This window comes from Colossoma macropomum, unplaced genomic scaffold (genome assembly GCF_904425465.1).
Source record: "Colossoma macropomum unplaced genomic scaffold, Colossoma_macropomum, whole genome shotgun sequence".
NCBI lineage: Eukaryota > Metazoa > Chordata > Actinopteri > Characiformes > Serrasalmidae > Colossoma > Colossoma macropomum.
The window spans coordinates 18,430,135-18,448,763 of NW_023494799.1; the positions used below are offsets into that span (position 1 = coordinate 18,430,135).

General features: G+C 40.1%; 1 protein-coding gene across 6 annotated transcripts in view; it reads left to right on the plus strand.

Annotated features, from left to right (window-relative positions):
* The window catches only part of tln2a (talin 2a), a 70,827-nt gene that overhangs the window by 42,981 nt on the left and 9,217 nt on the right, over nucleotides 1-18,629 (plus strand). For 4 of the 6 annotated variants that reach the window (XM_036586295.1, XM_036586292.1, XM_036586296.1 and 1 more), the window contains 25 exons: nucleotides 420-714; nucleotides 1,481-1,647; nucleotides 3,181-3,309; nucleotides 3,591-3,704; nucleotides 7,963-8,076; nucleotides 8,235-8,369; nucleotides 8,733-8,861; nucleotides 8,958-9,060; nucleotides 9,154-9,362; nucleotides 9,939-10,058; nucleotides 10,178-10,375; nucleotides 10,755-10,894; nucleotides 11,659-11,752; nucleotides 12,168-12,257; nucleotides 12,427-12,549; nucleotides 13,157-13,300; nucleotides 13,727-13,888; nucleotides 14,099-14,239; nucleotides 15,355-15,536; nucleotides 15,634-15,766; nucleotides 15,889-15,990; nucleotides 16,248-16,418; nucleotides 17,570-17,719; nucleotides 18,140-18,241; nucleotides 18,341-18,460. In XM_036586295.1, the coding sequence (XP_036442188.1) occupies nucleotides 420-714; nucleotides 1,481-1,647; nucleotides 3,181-3,309; nucleotides 3,591-3,704; nucleotides 7,963-8,076; nucleotides 8,235-8,369; nucleotides 8,733-8,861; nucleotides 8,958-9,060; nucleotides 9,154-9,362; nucleotides 9,939-10,058; nucleotides 10,178-10,375; nucleotides 10,755-10,894; nucleotides 11,659-11,752; nucleotides 12,168-12,257; nucleotides 12,427-12,549; nucleotides 13,157-13,300; nucleotides 13,727-13,888; nucleotides 14,099-14,239; nucleotides 15,355-15,536; nucleotides 15,634-15,766; nucleotides 15,889-15,990; nucleotides 16,248-16,418; nucleotides 17,570-17,719; nucleotides 18,140-18,241; nucleotides 18,341-18,460 (3,567 nt within the window). The remainder of the gene's footprint in view (nucleotides 1-419; nucleotides 715-1,480; nucleotides 1,648-3,180; nucleotides 3,310-3,590; nucleotides 3,705-7,962; nucleotides 8,077-8,234; nucleotides 8,370-8,732; nucleotides 8,862-8,957; nucleotides 9,061-9,153; nucleotides 9,363-9,938; nucleotides 10,059-10,177; nucleotides 10,376-10,754; nucleotides 10,895-11,658; nucleotides 11,753-12,167; nucleotides 12,258-12,426; nucleotides 12,550-13,156; nucleotides 13,301-13,726; nucleotides 13,889-14,098; nucleotides 14,240-15,354; nucleotides 15,537-15,633; nucleotides 15,767-15,888; nucleotides 15,991-16,247; nucleotides 16,419-17,569; nucleotides 17,720-18,139; nucleotides 18,242-18,340; nucleotides 18,461-18,629) is intronic. The other 2 variants (XM_036586293.1, XM_036586297.1) reach the window with 2 other exon arrangements.

Genomic DNA, 18,629 nt, shown 5'->3' on the forward strand with positions numbered 1-18,629 from the left:
TTTCTATCACTATGATTGTGAACAAATTCTGTTTTGGTGAGTTTCTCCAGAACGGAGCATTTTTTTTAATATCAAAACACTCTGAATTACTTTACATCTTAAACATTCAGTTATGCTGAAATTTTTACAAATCTGCAGAATTTCCCTTAAACAACTTGAGGTAAGTATGATGATTAAGGTGTGCAGTTTACATGAGTCTCGTGGCTACAAACTTTCAATGCTAGTTTGCCCCATAGATTCAGTGCAAAACTTGTCTGGGCTGATTGACCTTTGGGGTTATGACAGCAGAACCATAGCTTTATCTTTTTCAAACCTTAAAGCAAACATTAATTTTTCTGGATCAAATCATGTGATTGAAATGAACTGCTGCTGTTTTTGGATTGCATTGTAATACTTCTTGTCCTATTTTTGTGTGGCAGGTGGTGAGCCCCACTATCAGCTCCCCTGTGTGTCAGGAGCAGCTGATTGAGGCAGGCAAACTGGTGGACCGCTCAGTGGAAGGCTGTGTGAAGGCCTGCCTCTCTGCCACTGATGATGGAGTGCTGCTGAAGGCGGTCAGTGCTGCCGCTAGTGTGGTCACTCAGACTCTGGCAGACCTCCTCACACACGTGCGAAATTATGCTTCGCGTGGTGAGCCAATTGGCCGATACGACCAGGCCACAGATGCCATCATGACTGTTACCGAAAGCATCTTCAGTTCAATGGGAGATGCTGGTGAGGGAGCCACACACATATACTTCTGTTCAACATCAAGCTGTGTATTTGTTGTTACATTAAACCTGGATATACGATACTGTGCATAAAGTCATAGACCACCCTTTTAGATATTCAATATCCAGTCAAAATGAGTATTTTTTTCAGAAACGTATACGCTAGCCTCTAACTTTAAGTGTAATTCCAAATCTACCAGTATTTAGTTTGTCCACCCTGCTGCTTAATTCCCCCATCTTTTCAATCTTAAATCCAAGGAGTTACAGCTCTCTCACAACAAAAGGTCTTTGTAAAAGTATCACTGACAGTGTTGCCCTTCAAAAAGGACTCAAGCATTCACACATGCAACTACCCTAAAACACATCAGCTGCCTTGCAAATTTGTTTTTATATGCATGTAAATGGCAAAAGGAGATATTTCTGAAAAGATTTGGTATAATCCACTTGAATAAGAAGGGTAGAGTCAAAGGATGAGAAAAATAAAAAACAACTGACTCATAACACTGAACTTTGGATTTCTAGTCTAGAAGTATGGAAAAATATTCCTGCAGATATCTTTGAAAAAAATGGAAGCCAAAATGTGGACACACTAAATACTAGAATATTTGCTATCCTATTAAGTTGTCGAGGTTTCTATGTATTTTTCCTGTTAAATTTGTTAACATTCAGCTTTTGTTCTGTCACTGAAAAGGGATTAACTTGGACTTAATGGGCATTTGATTGAAAATGAAACAATTATAAAGGTGCTCTCTGGCACACTGTCCACTCAGGTGAGATGGTGAAGCAGGCACGGTTGCTGGCTCAGGCCACGTCTGATCTGGTCAATGCAATGAGGTCAGATGCAGAGGCAGAGATCGATGTGAACAACTCGAAGAAGCTCCTTGCTGCTGCCAAGCTGCTTGCCGATGCCACTGCTCGCATGGTGGAAGCTGCAAAGGTATATAAGACAAACACAGTAACTTTATTTAGTAGATATGTAATATTTAATGCTAGCAACTTGGAAAACGTACCGGCCTGATGAGAAGGATTGAGATGAAAAGTTATTGTTAATAAAGAGATTATACTTTAAAGCTGCATTATGCAAGAATTGGGATTTTTTGCTCTTGGGATCCCTCTACAGCAAAGTTTATTTCACTTTTATGCCACTGTTGTAAAGACAAATCGCACTTTGTGCGCCCCTTCATCAAGAGCAGTACACATGCATTTGTTTACGATTTGAAGGACACAGAATCCAACTCCCCTTCACATGCACACGCGTCATGCATGCATATGGACACTACAGATTGCTCTCGTGATTTTGAGTGTTTCTGTGTGTAAATAATAGAAATTGCGAGTGTAATCTGTAGCGTCGATAAGCCTGTGTGAGGTGCGTGTACGCGGTAGTCGGGTTCTGCTGGTGAGATGGAGTTCAGCACAACATCTGGCAAGTCAAGAGAAAGGACCCTGTCAACTTACGAGGTAGAGTAATGTAACAGGATTTTATAGGATGGTATGAGACTGACAAAAACTGACCAAACCTTTTGGCATGAGATGAATTTATTTCTTTGCATGCTAGCCTGAAACGGCCCTGAAGATAGATGACTTTTGGCATCTGGAAATACTTCAAAACTCCATGAGATGGCGATCACACAGATAAAGTTACAGCCTGTCGCATTTCTTAATAGATAAGAATGGCAGGGGTTTATATATATTTTATATATTTTGTTGTTTCTCGTTAACAAGTAAAACCCATTTCGAGATGTACTCTTGTCCAGGCTCTTGCTCAGTCACTCTCTCTTTTTCTCTTGCTCCCTTCCTCCGACAATGTCTTCTTCAGTCTCTTTGCAGCCTCTGCCGTGATATCCATGCTGGGAATACCGAGTTATCTTCTTATAGCTAGCTGAACCTGCAGTTGTTGGTTGGTGTGATTGTGATTCTGTAAAGCATCACGCAATTCTTGCGAGAGGTTTCGTGCCCGCTCCTCTAAAGTTATTTAGCAGGAGCTGTGGGCCCGCAGTGGCAATGACAGAGAAATCAGTGTACCATCAAAATGATTTTTGAAGATTTTTTTTTTTCAATATTTTAAACTCGGCAAATAAATAGAAATTTAGAAGTAAATAGAAGTTGTTCATGGCAAAAAAAATTGCATGTTTAAGTTGGTTTCCTGTAGATGTTGTTAACTTGTTTTCACTTGTTATTTCGGTGGGGGAGGGTGGGGGTTCAAACCTTTGCATATGACTGTACATGCTCATTTGCCAGAAGCATCTGTTTTAGTAAATAATTACTGAGTGGACAAAACAATGCTCATACCTGCCTATTTTATAGATCAGTGTAGGTTATAAAAGAGTGACTGATGTGCTCAAACACACTCACATTAATACATGTAGATAAAAAGAAAAGATGGTTTAGTAGGACAATTCGCAAACCCTGAACACTTAACCACAGACCTTATGTTGAATGATTAACTGAAACCTTATTGTGTATAATTCAGGGAGCAGCAGCTTATCCTGAGAATGAGGACCAGCAGCAGAAACTGCGTGAGGCAGCAGAGGGGCTGCGCGTAGCCACCAATGCAGCTGCCCAGAATGCCATCAGAAAGAAACTCATTACCAAGCTAGAGGTCAGTATTGGGCTGAGAAACTAAATTCCTGAACTAGCACTGGCTTTATAAATAGCATGTGACCGGCAGTGGTCTTGTCCATGTATGTGGTTTCTGATTTGTGTTGGTGTTAAAACAACTGAGCTCTTGTTTTGGCTATGATTAATATGGCAGCAGTTTTGTTATCATTTCTGTTATTGCCTAGATAGCAGCATTTCACTATTCCTCTAGGTAAGCAGAAGTGTTATATAAAACTAAAGCCTGGTAATATTGGTTTAGAAAGATGCATTATCTCTTTTTAGAATGCGGCAAAACAAGCTGCTGCAGCTGCCACTCAGACCATTGCTGCATCCCAGAATGCAGCAGCTTCCAACAAGAATACTGCTGTCCACCAACAACTGGTTCAGAGTTGCAAGGTAGGTTGTGCACTCTATAACTGATGTTAAACAAAAATCTCACCTTGTTTAATTTTATTATGGTCAACACTTAAATTGACTCATTAGTTTTAGTAGTTTTAGTTAAATAATACTTTACTAACTCATGCTTTCCTAACTGAAATCAAATAAAAAATATAGTCACAAGCAGCAAGCATGGGGCCCAGCCACTATTAGTATTCATTAACATCAAAAGTTTTCGGGAGCTAGAAAGATGTCAGTATTCAAATAGAGTTAGGAAACAGGGCCTCTCCTCTTGGCAGTTACATATTCTCGACTACTGCGTTCATTCTGTGTTCATCTAAAAACGCGACATCGAAGAGTTTATAGCTACTCTTACGTTAGCATATGAGGTGAAGAAGAGAAATATAGACACTTGTGATGTTTAACAGCTTTATACATGACCTCCTGAGAATGTGGCTAATCGAACGTGTGGCCCTGTTTTCTGGTTTATCAGTCTGTTTGATAAAAACGAGGCTGAACTTGACTTCCTTCTTGCTAGCTGCCCAGTGTCAAACACACATACCAGTGATTTTTGTAATATTAAGTTAAAAAAATAAATTAAAAAAGCAAGACTTCAGAGACTCCCTAACTGAAAAAGTGACACAGTACCAACCCAGTGCAGTGGCTGTTGCCAACTCAGCCACTATGACAAGGTAGTTGTGTAATTTACACCTGTTTATGTGTACCAGTACAATTAAAACTAAATCATTTCATGAGTAACATTTTTGATAACAGGTAAAGTGGAAAACAGCAATATATCCAAATCTCACTGTGTATATTGGATGATAGACTTCGATACTGGATTAATCTCTATCTGTAGCCTGTGGTCGGCTAACACGGACAGTAATTTTAACCCATAGCCACTTATTAAATCAGAAAAAAACTTTTAACACATTCGATTAAAGGTTCTTGGTGGATCGTGTATAAAAACATAGTAACCATCACAAACTGGATATCTAACTCTGTTTCACTTCATCTTCTAATGTAAGATCGGCCACCATGGTGCAGATAAAACCTTTTCCACTGCACGTGCTCTTGGCCCCAACCTGATGGGATGATTGACAGGTTGGGAAGACCCTAAAGATGAAAATGCAGTCTGCAATGCAATTTTCAAAGATGCTTTGATGCAGAAGGAGTGCAGTAGGTGAGAATATATATTGCAAATAGGAGACATTGTTTCGCATTTATATTTAAATTTTGACATCTTTCTAGCTTGGTGTTCTCTTTGATACTGCAGTTTCAAAAACAATTAGAGACTGCAAATGCATATAAGTTAAATTACGTTTTAATTATCATTTTGACACCATTTTTGCATAATCAAATAAGGCATGGAGGTTCTGGAAATACATTTAACTTTAAATAAAGCTCCTCAAAAATCATGTAAATCTCTGTGTAAACGAAATGTCAATACTAGTGTACCAGATGACAAATATAAATGGAATTAATGAATTTGAATTTTCATTTTGAGCCCAAACTTGCATGTATAAATGAAAAATTTAAATTCAAACTTAGCATGACCTTTGCCATTTTGCTTATTAGATTTTCATTTTAATTTTGACACTGATATGCTTCCATAGAAAACATCCATTTTCCAAATTTTATCAGTTGATGGTACAACTGTAACTTTTTTTAAGACTTTTTTTTAGACTTTAAAGAAATTAAAAAACATGTATTTGATAAACTGTCAGTCTCAGTGTAAGGTATGATTTGGAGTCATTTATTCCCATCCCAGCTACAATTAATAGGACGTTTTGTTGCGTAGTGTCATCTCATGGTCAATTGGGGTCAAACTTGAAATCTTATAGCATATAAAGAATAATGAAATCTTATAGCATAAACATTACCCTTCACTGGAACTAAGGGGCCTAGCCCAAACTCTGCAAAACTGCTTCCAAAAGCAAAACAGCTTCAGGCCATTATCCCTCTTCCACAAAACTTGAATGTTGACACTAGGGGTGCGGGAAAAAATCGATTCTTAGATGCATCGCGATGCGGACCTGAACGATTCTGAATCACAAATGTCAAACAACGATTTTCTAAATATTTAATTTATAACGTAATGTTGACGGAACGCAAAAGGCGGAACTTGTAAGTGGGTAAGTGCAGCGCCTGGTCAGTCTGTGGCGGCACATAACAAAAACAGCACTGGATGAGTGAGAAATCCGACCGGCACCCTCTACATTAAAAGCCAGGTTAGGTCAGGAATCACAACCCAAATATTAACATTTTGTCCTTTCAACAAAAATCAAACCACCTTGGGAGCCGCAGCATTTAGTGTCCAGTATGTCTCAGTACGTGATAATGTCCTAGAATAGGTTAAAAATATAAACAAAAACGCAGATTTACTTCGCTCTGCTTTAAGCTTTAGCTATAGCCGCTTTCCTCCCATTTCCGCCAGAAAACTTTTCCTCAGAAGTAGATCAGTTAAATGTCTCTCGATGTTCGACTGTTTTACGAGGCTGAAGTCGCTTCTTATTCTCTAGCTTCTTGTTCGAATTTACCCATTCCACCTTAAATTCTAACTGAGGTGCCGATTTGTACATGCGGCACCATTTAAGGTGGAACGGGGAAATTCAAAAGAGAAGCTGACTTCAGCTCCGCCACTTTTTACTGTTTGACAGTCTCTCGTTGCAGATTTAACGTACCAGGAAACCAACTGCTCTGCTTATAAATGCGAATAACGTATCGCTGCTATGTGACCTGCAGTCTGCACGCCAGTTCTCCATCGTTGCGAAACAGGGCTTTCGCGCTATGTTGCACACGTTACGTCTCAAAGATATTTTACTGATACAGCGATCCCCCCCGTCTCTACAATGAGACCAAAACCGAAGTTATAAAATCACTAAAGAAAACGGGTAGAATAGCTGTAACATGTGCTGCGTGGACATCCATCACCCCAGGATCTTATTTCACTGTAACTGCGCATTTTATCGCAGATGAGTAGCAGCAGCTTCTCGTGCTCCAAACAAGAGCACTGAATGAGAACCTTCTAGTTCACTTGCCACATCACTTTCATTTGTTTTATTAAAAAAGATATTGGAAGTAAATTCATTATGGATCATGACAAATACTTTGCTTTAAAAGTACCAAGTCACTTTAAATAACAATAACACAGAGTCACTTAGTCACTTTAAAATGTATATTGTCTCTATATTCTGTGTATATTTTGTGTATATTTAATATATTTCAGTTGGTTTTTCTTGTATTTTATTTTTACTTATTTACTTTCTGTAGAGTGATTACCTGTGTCTCACCGCAAGCATTTCAATGCATAAATGTCCTACATGTTGTGCAAATGACAAATAAACTTGAAACTTGAACTCGAAACTTGAGCTCACACAGTGAGAAAATATAAATGCTATACAGAAAAAAAAGATGCATCGAGATTCATCGATAATTGTTTTATAATCGCATCGCAGCCCTCTGAATCGTAATCGAATCATGAGGTGCCTAGAGATTCCCACCCCTAGTTGACACTGTGCACTCCAATAGGTAGCGTTCTCCTGGCATCTGCCAAACCCTTATTTGTCCATCAGACTGCCAGATAGTGAAGCGTAATTCATATTACCTGAGAACATAACTTGTTTCCACTTCTCCAATGTCCAGTGGCAGCATGCTTTACACCATTCCAGCTGACGTTTATTATTGCACACAGCAAGGCTTGTGTGCAGCTGCTTGGCCTTGGAATCTCATTTCATGATGCTCCTGACATGCAGTTCTTGTGCTGATGTTGCTTCCAGAAGTTTGGAACTCTGTAGTGAGTGATGCAACAGAGGATAGACGATAGGCTTCAGCACTCTGGTCCTGCTCTGTGAGTTTGCGCAGTCTGCTGCTTCGTGGTCAGCTGTTGTTGCTCCTAGATGCTTTTTTTTCACAATAATAGGGCGTACAGTTGACTGTGCCTGTCTTGCAGGGCAGATATTTAATGAACTGCCTAGTGGTAAAAGTGGCATCCTATGACAATGCCATGTTTTAAGTCACTGATCTCTTCCGTGTGACCTATTCTGCTGCCAGTGTTTGTCTATGAAGATTGCATGGCTATGTGTTTGATTTTATACACCTGTTAGAAGTGGCTGTGGCTGAAACGCCTGAACTCAATAATTAGGATGTGTTTGGCTGTACAGTTCATATTGATGTGTTTTTGACAGGATTTTCTCTGATACCAATACTACTTCTGTACTAGTACTGCTACAATACTAAAGCTACTGTTCATTAAAGTGTGCATACCTGTGTTTAGGCTGTAGCTGACCATATTCCTCAGCTGGTGCAGGGTGTGCGGAACAGTCAGGGCCAACCTGAAGATGGCAGTGCCCAACTTGCCCTCATTATTGCCAGCCAAAATTTCCTCCAGGTACCCAGTTCTCTATCTAGGGCCCTAGCACTGATCTAGCTAGCATCACACATTCTGTCTTTAACCTATGCTTCATTTACTATTGTGTGTACAACACCTCATCTCATTCAGATAAATGATTTTATTGTAATAAATCCTTTTGTTTTTCTCCTGTTTAGCCTGGCAGTAAGATGGTGGCCTCAGCCAAGTCTTCTGTCCCAACAGTGGGGGATCAGGCGGCAGCCATGCAGTTGGGCCAGTGTGCTAAGAACCTGGCCACTAGCCTGGCAGAACTCCGCACCGCTGCCCAAAAGGTACCTGTGCTCTTTTAGGCCTTCTTTCCTAATATATGCATGTGCAGTCAGCTCAAGTTCCAGCTACAAGGCTGAAGACACGTTGTTTTGAAACAAGACATTTTTTTGGGAAGTAGTCCATGCTTGTCCACAATGTTCACTCATAGTCCAGAATGTCCTGGCTTAGGTTAAATCTAAGTAAATTCTTTCCCCTTCTTTGTAGTTTCAAAAACAGTTCAGAAATAAAGTCAAACAGGTTTCATAGTTAGACCTTGGGTGAATTGGGTTTATTATCCAGACTACCCCTTTTAGCCTGTTCGAATATGAAATTTATCTGCGTTAATGTGTTGCTTAAGGGTTTGTTTTTTTGCCTCTTTTGTCCAGGCTTATGAAGCTTGTGGTTCAATGGAGATAGACTCTGCCCTCACTGCTGTACAGACTCTGAGGAACGAGCTCCAGGATGCCAAGATGGCTGCCATCAAGCAACAGCTCAAGCCTCTGCCTGGAGAATCAGTCAGTGGAGCCTTATTGGTTATGCTTGCATCTTGAATGAAAAGGCATTTAATTAAATCTCTGCTTCTCTGCTTGGATGCATGTTTTTTGTTGTAGTTAGAGAAATGTGCCCAGGACCTTGGCAGTACCTCTAAAGCTGTTGGATCGTCAATGGCTCAGTTGCTTACCTGTGCTGCCCAGGGCAATGAACATTACACAGGTAATAAACACACACTCAGCTGAGAACCTGTATTTTACATATGAATGTAACTCTTCTTAACCATGTGTATTTTTATGTGCAAAATAACCACAGGGGTTGCTGCTAGAGAGACTGCTCAGGCTCTAAAGACTCTTGCACAGGCAGCGAGGGGTGTGGCTGCAGCGACGTCTGACCCAGCAACAGCTTCAGCTATGTTGGATTCTGCCCGTGAGGTCATGGATGGCTCGACAGTGTTAATTTCGGAGGCCAAACAGGCATTGGTCGCCCCCGGTGATACTGAGAGCCAACAGAGACTAGCACAGGTGCACATTACCATATCACTATTATATATTTATATTAGTTAAAAACACAATTATTCTTTGCTTTAGTTATTATTGCTGTGTTAGGTGACTGGTAGACTTCTGAAGACATCAGCAATTTGATGACATTATTGCAATGTCAATTGTCTTGACCAGTGTTATTAAGCTTGAGTTGAGAGGTGCATGTAAAATAAGCATCAGAGTGTCTGAAAAGCACTATGTAGGTTTACAAATGTGAGCCTACAAAATGAGATTCATTGGTTACATTTTTGCACAGTGATCAAAATATGTCAGATTTAGTTATCTCCTTTAACTGTCAGTGGGCGCTGCAGCAAAACTATTCAGTGCCACCGTGTGGCCAGATTATAAAGTGCTGATTTTCAGAGAAGCCCAATTAAGCCTATAGACAAAGCAATCTTTTTTTTTTTCATGTGTCTGTTTTATTAAATATGACCAATACCATCTATTCTCTATATTTTTGTGACACATTTGTTTTTTAGTGGACAAAGAAAAGGTCAGTTATTCTCTGTTTTACCTGTGGCCAATAGAACAAGCTCCCTTTCTCCATTTGTGTGTTAGGTGGCGAGGTCTGTGTCTCACTCCCTCAGTGCGTGTGTGAACTGCCTTCCAGGGCAGAAGGATGTTGACATGGCTCTGAAGAACATTGGTGAAGCCAGCAAAAAACTGCTGATGGAAACAGTGAGTTATGAATAAACAGTGTAGATGATATTTAAAGCAGTCCTACTGCAGTGTTATACCTAAGGATTTAGATGCACTACACTTCACTCAGCTATTTGACATGCTGTCTTTTTTTTCAGATTCCTCCTTGCAGTAAATCCTTCCAGGAAGCTCAGAGTGATTTAAATCAAACAGCAGCTGATCTAAACCAGTCTGCAGGTGATGTGGTCCATGCCTCCAAAGGAACCAGCAGTCAGCTTGCCGATGCTTCTGGAAAGTTCAGCGAAGACTTTGATGAGTTTCTGGATGCTGGCATTGAGATGGCTGGCCACACACAGGCAAGTTGGTTTATCTTCAGATGCTGAGAGGTAGTGCTGAGAGTTGGAAACTGAATGCCTGATTAGACAAGCTGTTCAGTGATGTGACATGGATTTCTTACTGTATCCTTCTTATGTTTCGGTCACCTTAAATCCAGTTTGCAGGCTTTGATTTTGAATTCATTGGTAGACATGACACTGGTGCCAGTCAGTTATATCAGCAGTTCATTTAACTGCTAATGCTTACAAAATCCAACATTCATGAGGAAAGTATTTAAAACACTCGTTAGACCTACTGCTGAAGTCACTAAAATATTGTGGTGTCATTATAAGAGCTGTGTGTGTGTTTCCTGTGGAATTAAGAATAACTTTAGTTCAGAAGCACTGCTTTGTTTTATAGAGTAAGGAAGACCAGTTCCAGGTGATTGGAAATCTGAAGAACATCTCCATGGCCTCCAGTAAGCTCCTGCTGGCTGCCAAGTCTTTGTCTGTGGACCCTGGAGCAGCTAATGCCAAGAGCCTGCTTGCTGCTGCCGCCAGGTAGGTAGGAAGGGGTGTGTGTGTATGAGAGTGTTCATAGTTCCCTATAACCTCTGGGAGCTCTTTGCCTTTGCACTGCCTAAACATAACTTTCCAATTTGTGTTAAAGATTTGTTTTTAATCGCTCTGCTAAAAATTCCTATGGTAGTGTATGAACGAGATGATGTGTATAAATATTTAAAATATATTTGGCTATTATAAAGCCAAATAGCTCATACCTTTTTGCTCTGAATCTTTTCTGGGACTAAACAAAAGACTAAATCACCTTGACAAACAGCTCATGGCAAAATTAAAGAAAACATTTTTAAATTCTAGACTTTAGGTGGGTTTGCTTATTTACTGTACTCTGTTTAATAAAGTTACTGTATAAATAAAGTGGTTAAAACCATACTTAAGTTAAACCATACTGAAGTCTCAGCTGAACACTCCACACAAAAGCAGATTTATAATAATGCCTATTTGAAGTGTGCAGAGATCTGGAAGACTGACTTCTGACCTGCCAGCTAACTTTGTTTGGTTTGTTAATGGAAACGTGCAGCCAGCAGTGTGAGCCCCTAATAAAAGACCTGGAGAAAAGATTACATTAAAATGGTATAGCCATTGGATATGAGCTGATGGGCAACTTCAGTGAAGCTGTACACTTTTAACGTTTTTCTTTTTCTTGGTTACCTGAGATGCCACCCCAATCTCCTCCTTTGACCTCTAATTGAACATATGTGCTAATTCAGGCCACTATCTTTGCTTGCTTTGTTTTTTTGCACCAGGTCTGTAACTGACAGCGTTAACCAGTTGATTAATCTGTGTACACAGCAAGTCCCGGGGCAGAAGGAGTGTGACAGTGCGCTCAGAGAGCTGGAGGTACTTTACCTTATGCCCCTCTCTTGCTGTCTCTGTTTTAGTGCTGGATGACATTGACAAAATTGTTATTAATCAATGAATACAGTTAATGAACTCATGCTTCCTGAGTACTGGAACTCTATGCTAAAAGAATGTCTTACAAAACTAAAATAGCTTTTAATTAAACTATTTTTTTCTGTTCTGCTTCTCTTTAAATAACACCAAAGGTAACAGAACACAGTAAATGTTAATCAGACAGAAAGCTTTTTCAGAAAGGAAACTTACTACTGTTTAAATTTAATGGATTTTAAACTGTTCTTTCAAAACAATCTAAAGAACCTAGAATTGACTTAGATTGCAGTTAACTTTCAGGTCCTTGACGCCATGAGTAAACCACATAAAAGAGAAAAACAAACTTCTTGTGCATGTTTTCTAGGCTGTGAGGGGGTTGCTGGACAATCCTAATGAGCCAGTCAATGATCTCTCGTATTTTGACTGCATTGAGAGTGTCATGGAGAGCTCTAAGGTACGCTAATTCATGTGTTGGCATATACATATTTTAGGTTAATAGGATGCTAAACTAACTTTCTATGCATTTTGTATGGGTGTGGGTGTGGGTGTGGGTGTTGGTGTTGGTGTGGGTGGGGGTGGGTGGGTGTGTGTGGGTGCGTATGCGTGCACGCTTGGACATATAGGTCCTTGGTGAGTCTATGGCTGGTATCTCCCACAACTGTAAGACAGGAGATGTTCCAGCTTTTGGAGATTGTGTAGCTGTGGCCTCTAAAGCTTTATGTGGGCTGACTGAGGCGGCTGGACAGGTAAGGAACGTCACATCTTGCCATCTTTCACTCAGCAAATTATTGATGCTTCTCTGTTTAGTGTACTACTGCAAATCATTGGTGTTTCTCTGCTTCTGTAGTGCTGATAAAGGTATTCTTCAGTCAGGACTAAAATTTCGGTCAGCAAAAATGTTGGGCCAAAAATGGCCATTAATAACAATTAAAAGAGAAAAACAGCCAAGAATTTTGACGAAGAAAAGGCGTACAACGAAATGTCAAAGTCTAAGACTTTACCCAGTTTTAATTTAAAAACACTGTTTATTCCTGTTAATGTTGAATATCAAGTAGGGATTAAAAGCACCCAAGCACTTCTGCACTACAGATTTGATACTCCTTGAAAACATCTCACACAATATCCAGAATACAGCAAAACAACAAAAGGAAAGTCCCTGCTAGCATGCTTACACCCTCTGTAGCCTCCCTTTTTAAAATGATAAAAAAAAAATTGCAAATCATAGTACAAAATAATTCACCAACTGTTCTCAAGGATGTTGGATTCACTGTCACATACTATAGTCTACATACTGTGATAATTTATTGATATTATGTTATGTTTGTATGTATTAATTTATTCTCCTATTCATAGGCTTCATACCTAGTAGGCGTGTCTGATCCTAACAGCCAAACAGGTCATCAGGGCTTAGTGGATCCCGTTCAGTTTGCTCGAGCCAATCAGGCAATCCAGATGGCCTGTCAGAACCTCGTGGACCCAGGCAGTAGTCCCTCTCAGGTAAGGATTAGAGCAGATGTTGTACAAGAGAGCAGACTGTGAGGTCCTGTTAAGGGAATGTCATTCCTTGTCCATGCACTGGCCATGTGAAAGAGCAGTGTAGCTCAGTAGGCTCCATGACACTTGAGTGGCTGATTGCATGATCATTCTGCTACTAAAGTGACTGGAAAACCCTGAGAGCTTCAGTTAGTGAGTTTCCATCTGCTTATGTGCATTTGTGTAAAGAGAGAGGATATAACTATTAATCTTTAAGGGGACTTACTTACAGTAGCACATGGATAATGGGTTATGAATACATGAAACAACACAAAAAGCAGAAGAGCAGATCCTCTTAGTCTTTGTATATAGTCTTGTAGCAAAATCTCTTGGTCTGAAACAGTTTATTTTGTGTGTGTGTGTCTGTGTGTGTGTGTGTGCGCGTTGTAGGTGCTCTCTGCTGCTACTATTGTGGCAAAACACACTTCAGCCTTGTGTAACGCCTGTCGTCTGGCCTCTTCTAAGACGGCAAACCCTGTTGCCAAGCGTCACTTTGTCCAGTCAGCCAAAGAGGTGGCAAATAGCACAGCCAGCCTGGTCAAAACTATTAAGGTACCACCTTTGCCAGGAAATACTTTTTACAGCAGTGGTCACCAACCCTGGTTTTGGAAATTTACCTTCCAGCAGAGTCTAGTTCTAGCCACAGTCTTTGGCTGGAGGGTTGGTGACCACTGTTTTACACTGTTTACTTTAAAACTACTGACAATCTATAAATCTTCAAATGATTTTTTAATTTCCGACTTATCTCTTCTCTCTGCCCAGGCTCTTGATGGGGATTTCTCTGATGAGAACCGTGAAAATTGCCGTGTTGCAACAGCTCCCCTCATTGAAGCTGTGGACAATCTGACTACTTTTGCTTCTAACCCAGAGTTTGCCAGTGTTCCTGCACTAATAAGCAGGGAGGTGTGTTTGGTTTTATTGTGGCTCTCATTAGAGTTGGACTGATCTGTGTTTTTGGAGCTGATGCCAATTGCCTTTCAGCATCTGCATCCGCCATAAGCCGATACCAATAGAGGATGGAGCTGGATGCCGCATTTAAAGGCACAGAAGGAATTATCAACAGCATATCAAATACAGTAGCTCTGCCCCAAAAATTCATGAACATGCATTTCCAAGGCAACCGAAACTTTAGATCTTCGTGGCCATAAAACCCTTCACAAATGTTGCGCGGACAAATGCATGTACACATGATATAATATTAGAGCAATATAGAGTGATATAGCAAGTAATGTAACCAACTTTAGCTAGGTTGTGGGTTAGCAAACTGTCGCTACAATTGCTACTGCAAAGCTAACCACAAACATTAGCAAACAGGACCAAACAACCCTGACCTACTGATTCTGTGCAACAGCAAAATTAAGTTAATGTTACCCGCTTGTCAAGCAGAGAAACATTCTTATCCCTTTCAACTCTCGATAAAGCTGAAGTCAGCTTCCTTTTTGCCAGCTTCTTGTCCGAATTTTCTTGAATCGTGCAGCAGTTACATTCTAGCGCCTCAGACTAGCGCAATCATTGAAATAATTGTGGCCTATGCAACCAGCACAGCTAACAGGACAAAGCAGTCCTCCTGAAGATTGGATGCTAACTTGTTAACAGAAATTAATCTTTAAAGCTTTAACAACAAATCACGTTAGTTATTATGTTCAAATACTGAGTTTACAGTCACATGAGAGCCAAATATATAATATACTTAAGGGAAAATTTTTTAGTTGGCTTTCTATTTGCCAGCTTCTTGTTCGAATTTTTCTGTTCCAGCTTAAAAGGTGCTGCAGTTACATATCAGGAAAATATGGCTCATCGTTAATGATCAGCTTTCAGGATCAGCTGAGGTAGAGAAATATTGGCCGGTTGCATATTTGAAAATTGCCCGATACCAATACATAACCGATCAGCCCTGCCATCTCTTCTCATGTTGTGGAACATTTATAGCGTGTCATCGTAATGAATAGCATATTTATCAATTTGTTAAAACACTACAAGGTCATAACCATAACACCCCATTTGCCCTTAAACTTTAGGGGTCTGCTGCACAGGAGCCAATCCTCCAATCAGCACGGTCCATGCTGGATAGCTCCACCCAGCTCCTAAAGACTGCACGCTCCTTGGTTATGAACCCTAAAGACCCTCCCACATGGTCCTTACTTGCTAGCCATTCACGTACTGTGTCGGACTCCATCAAAAGCCTCATCACTGCTATCAGGTAGCAAACAGAAACATACACTTCAGCACCTTTCATTTAAAAAAAAATATATATATATATCCTATATACAAGTATTACTTGTATGTGCGTTTCATAGGGACAAGGCTCCTGGTCAGAGGGAGTGTGACTCTGCAATAGACAGCATTAATAAATGTATCAGAGATATTGAGCGTGCCTCCCTTGCTGCTATTAGTCAAAATCTACCCACCCGAGAGGACATCTCATTGGAGGTAATAATCATCAGCCTTAGAGTAATATCATAAAAATACAGACCTATAATACAAAACGTATAATCCTGTAACATAAGAATGCGTTTTCTCAGTGGATACTCAAAAGACTTGTACCCCATCAGGCTTTGCAGGAGCAACTAATGTCATCAGTGCAGGAAGTGGGTCACTTGATTGAGCCCATCTCCACAGCAGCCAAAGGAGAGGCAGCACAGCTGGGACATAAGGTGCTTATAGACCCTTCTCCTTTATAAGTATGAATTATCATTCCTCCGGAATGACTGCTACAGTGTGAAGTGTACTTTGGTTCAGTGCTTTATCTAGGATGACAGATACATGTATTCTCATTTTTGAAGGAGCTGATAGTTGTGTACAGTGTAATAAATTGTTTGGTGTAGGTGTAATGTATATGTATATATAATGTGTGTGTGTGTGTGTGTGTGTGTGTCTGTCTGTGTCTGTCTGTGTCTGTGTCTGTCCACAGGTATCTCAGCTTGCTAGTTACTTTGAGCCTCTGCACAGTGCAGCAGTGGGCATGGCCTCTAAAATCATGCACCACCAGCAGCAGATGAACCTTCTAGATCAGACCAAGACCCTAGCGGAGTCTGCCCTGCAGATGCTCTATGCTGCCAAGGAAGGCGGTGGGAACCCAAAGGTTTGAAATGTAGAATATGCACTGAATCAATTGAAACACATTGAATGTGCATTAACCCACATATTGATATTCCTCAGGTTGGTGTCATACCTTCAAATGTGAGGCAGATTTTATGGTTAAAACAAAAGAAAAAATACTCAGCATGACATGTCTACCATGTGGAACAGTGGTAAGAGATGGTCCTGAGGATCTGCCTTTTTGCAGAGTCCAGTTCCAACCACAATCTGCCACACCTGGTCCAGCTAATTAACTTCTTCAACTGCTTTAGAAGTCCTTGATTGGCTGAATCAGATGCGTAGCGTTAGGTAAGGGGTGGGGCATGTTAGATGCAATTTGGAACTAAAATAGAATCTTAGGGGGAAGGTTGTTGACCATTTTCTCCTGGTAGCACCTACTGACAAACATGCACTCCATGAGCCTGTATCTCAGCACATTCAGCTAAGCCAGGGCTTCTGACTAAATTTCAACTTCACAAAACCTAAAAACTACAGTTAACTTGTTTAATAAAAGTGCTTAACGCTGCTTAATGCTGAGTTAAAAAGATACATTTTATGTGAGCTGAGCTGTCTAATAGAAGGTTTAGAAGCATAATAACTGAAAGAAGTCTCTCCACGTTTTCTGTATTTTACGGAAGGTGTTTGCAGAAGGACAGTATCTGCAGATCAAAGATTATATGTTGGAACATAGACAGACATTCTGTGAGGTACACAGGTGCTAGGTCAATTACAGCCTTAAAAACTAGGAGCAGAAATCTATCCTGAAAAATACAGGTAGCTAATGCAGTTCTTTCAAAATGGGAGTGATATAATCTCTCTTTTTGACAGGATCCATGCTGCTGAATTTTGTACGAGTTGTAGAGAATATATTGTTTTCTTAGGAAAGCACAGTAAGAAGAGCATTACAGTAGTCATGTCTGCTTGTAACAAATGCATTAACAAATTTCTCTGCATGGCTCAGAGATAAAAAAGGCCAAACTTTAGCAATATTTCTCAAATGATAAAAAGCTACTTGTGTGCTTGCGTTGATATTAGGGTTAAAACAGAGCTCATAATTTAAGATGACGCCAAGGTTTCATGATTCAGTTTTCAAACTATGATTAACACCTGTGTGTGCACATGAAAGCATGATGTATTCCCTGATGTGTGTAATAGCAGGCGACTCTTACCCATGATGCCATAGCAGAGGCAACCCAACTGATGAGGGAGGCTGTCGATGACTTAATGGTGACCCTGAATGAGGCTGCCAGTGAGGTGGGCATAGTGGGTGGCATGGTGGATTCCATTGCTGATTCCATGGGCAAGGTAAAAACAAATAATCACATGTACCATTAGCAATTATAAATAGCCCTTCTTTAAATGGCCCCAGTGATTCTTTAGAAGTTTTATGATGGATTTTGTTAATTTAAATGCTGATTGTTAGGGCTACACATCATATTGTTTTTGTCATCACGATATTGGCTGAAGTATGCAAATGAACCCCCAACCAATCATTTTCACTGTCGACATCTTGACCAATAACTGTTGCAGAGGAGTGTTTAATTAATCATTAATGTAATTCAATAAAGTATATTATTTAGTTTGAATAATTCAGGCTTCTTTAACTAATGCGTAATATTTTACAATGTGTTCTGCAGTCACAATATGTAGCAATATAGCCGTAAGTGCAAATGTGTATTTTTTTTTTATCATGTTGCTGAACTGTTTGTGTATTTGTTTATGTAGTTGGGGGAGGGGACGCCACCAGAGCCAGAGGGTTCCTTTGTGGACTACCAGACCACCATGGTGAAGTATTCCAAAGCCATTGCTGTAACTGCGCAGGAGATGGTAAGCAGCTCTCAGTCACCAATTCAGACTATGTACAGACTATGACTTTTGTTAATGTCTCCTGCTCTTTTTTCATTCTTCTCCCTGTGTTCATCTTAGATGACAAAGTCAGTGAGTGCTCCAGAGGAGTTGGGTAGTTTAGCATCTCAGGTCACAGGAGACTACAGTCAACTTGCACTACAAGGATGTCTTGCTGCGGCTACAGCAGAGCCTGAAGAGGTCTCTTATTTATTATTATTTTTATTATTGTTGCTGTTGTTGGTGCTGTTGTTTTTGTTGTTATTATTGTTATTATTGTTGTTGTTGTTGTTATTACATGCTAATGGCTGTAAGGACAATAATGAACCCCTGGTTTTTGTTTTTGTTTGTTTTAAATTTGATTGTAAAG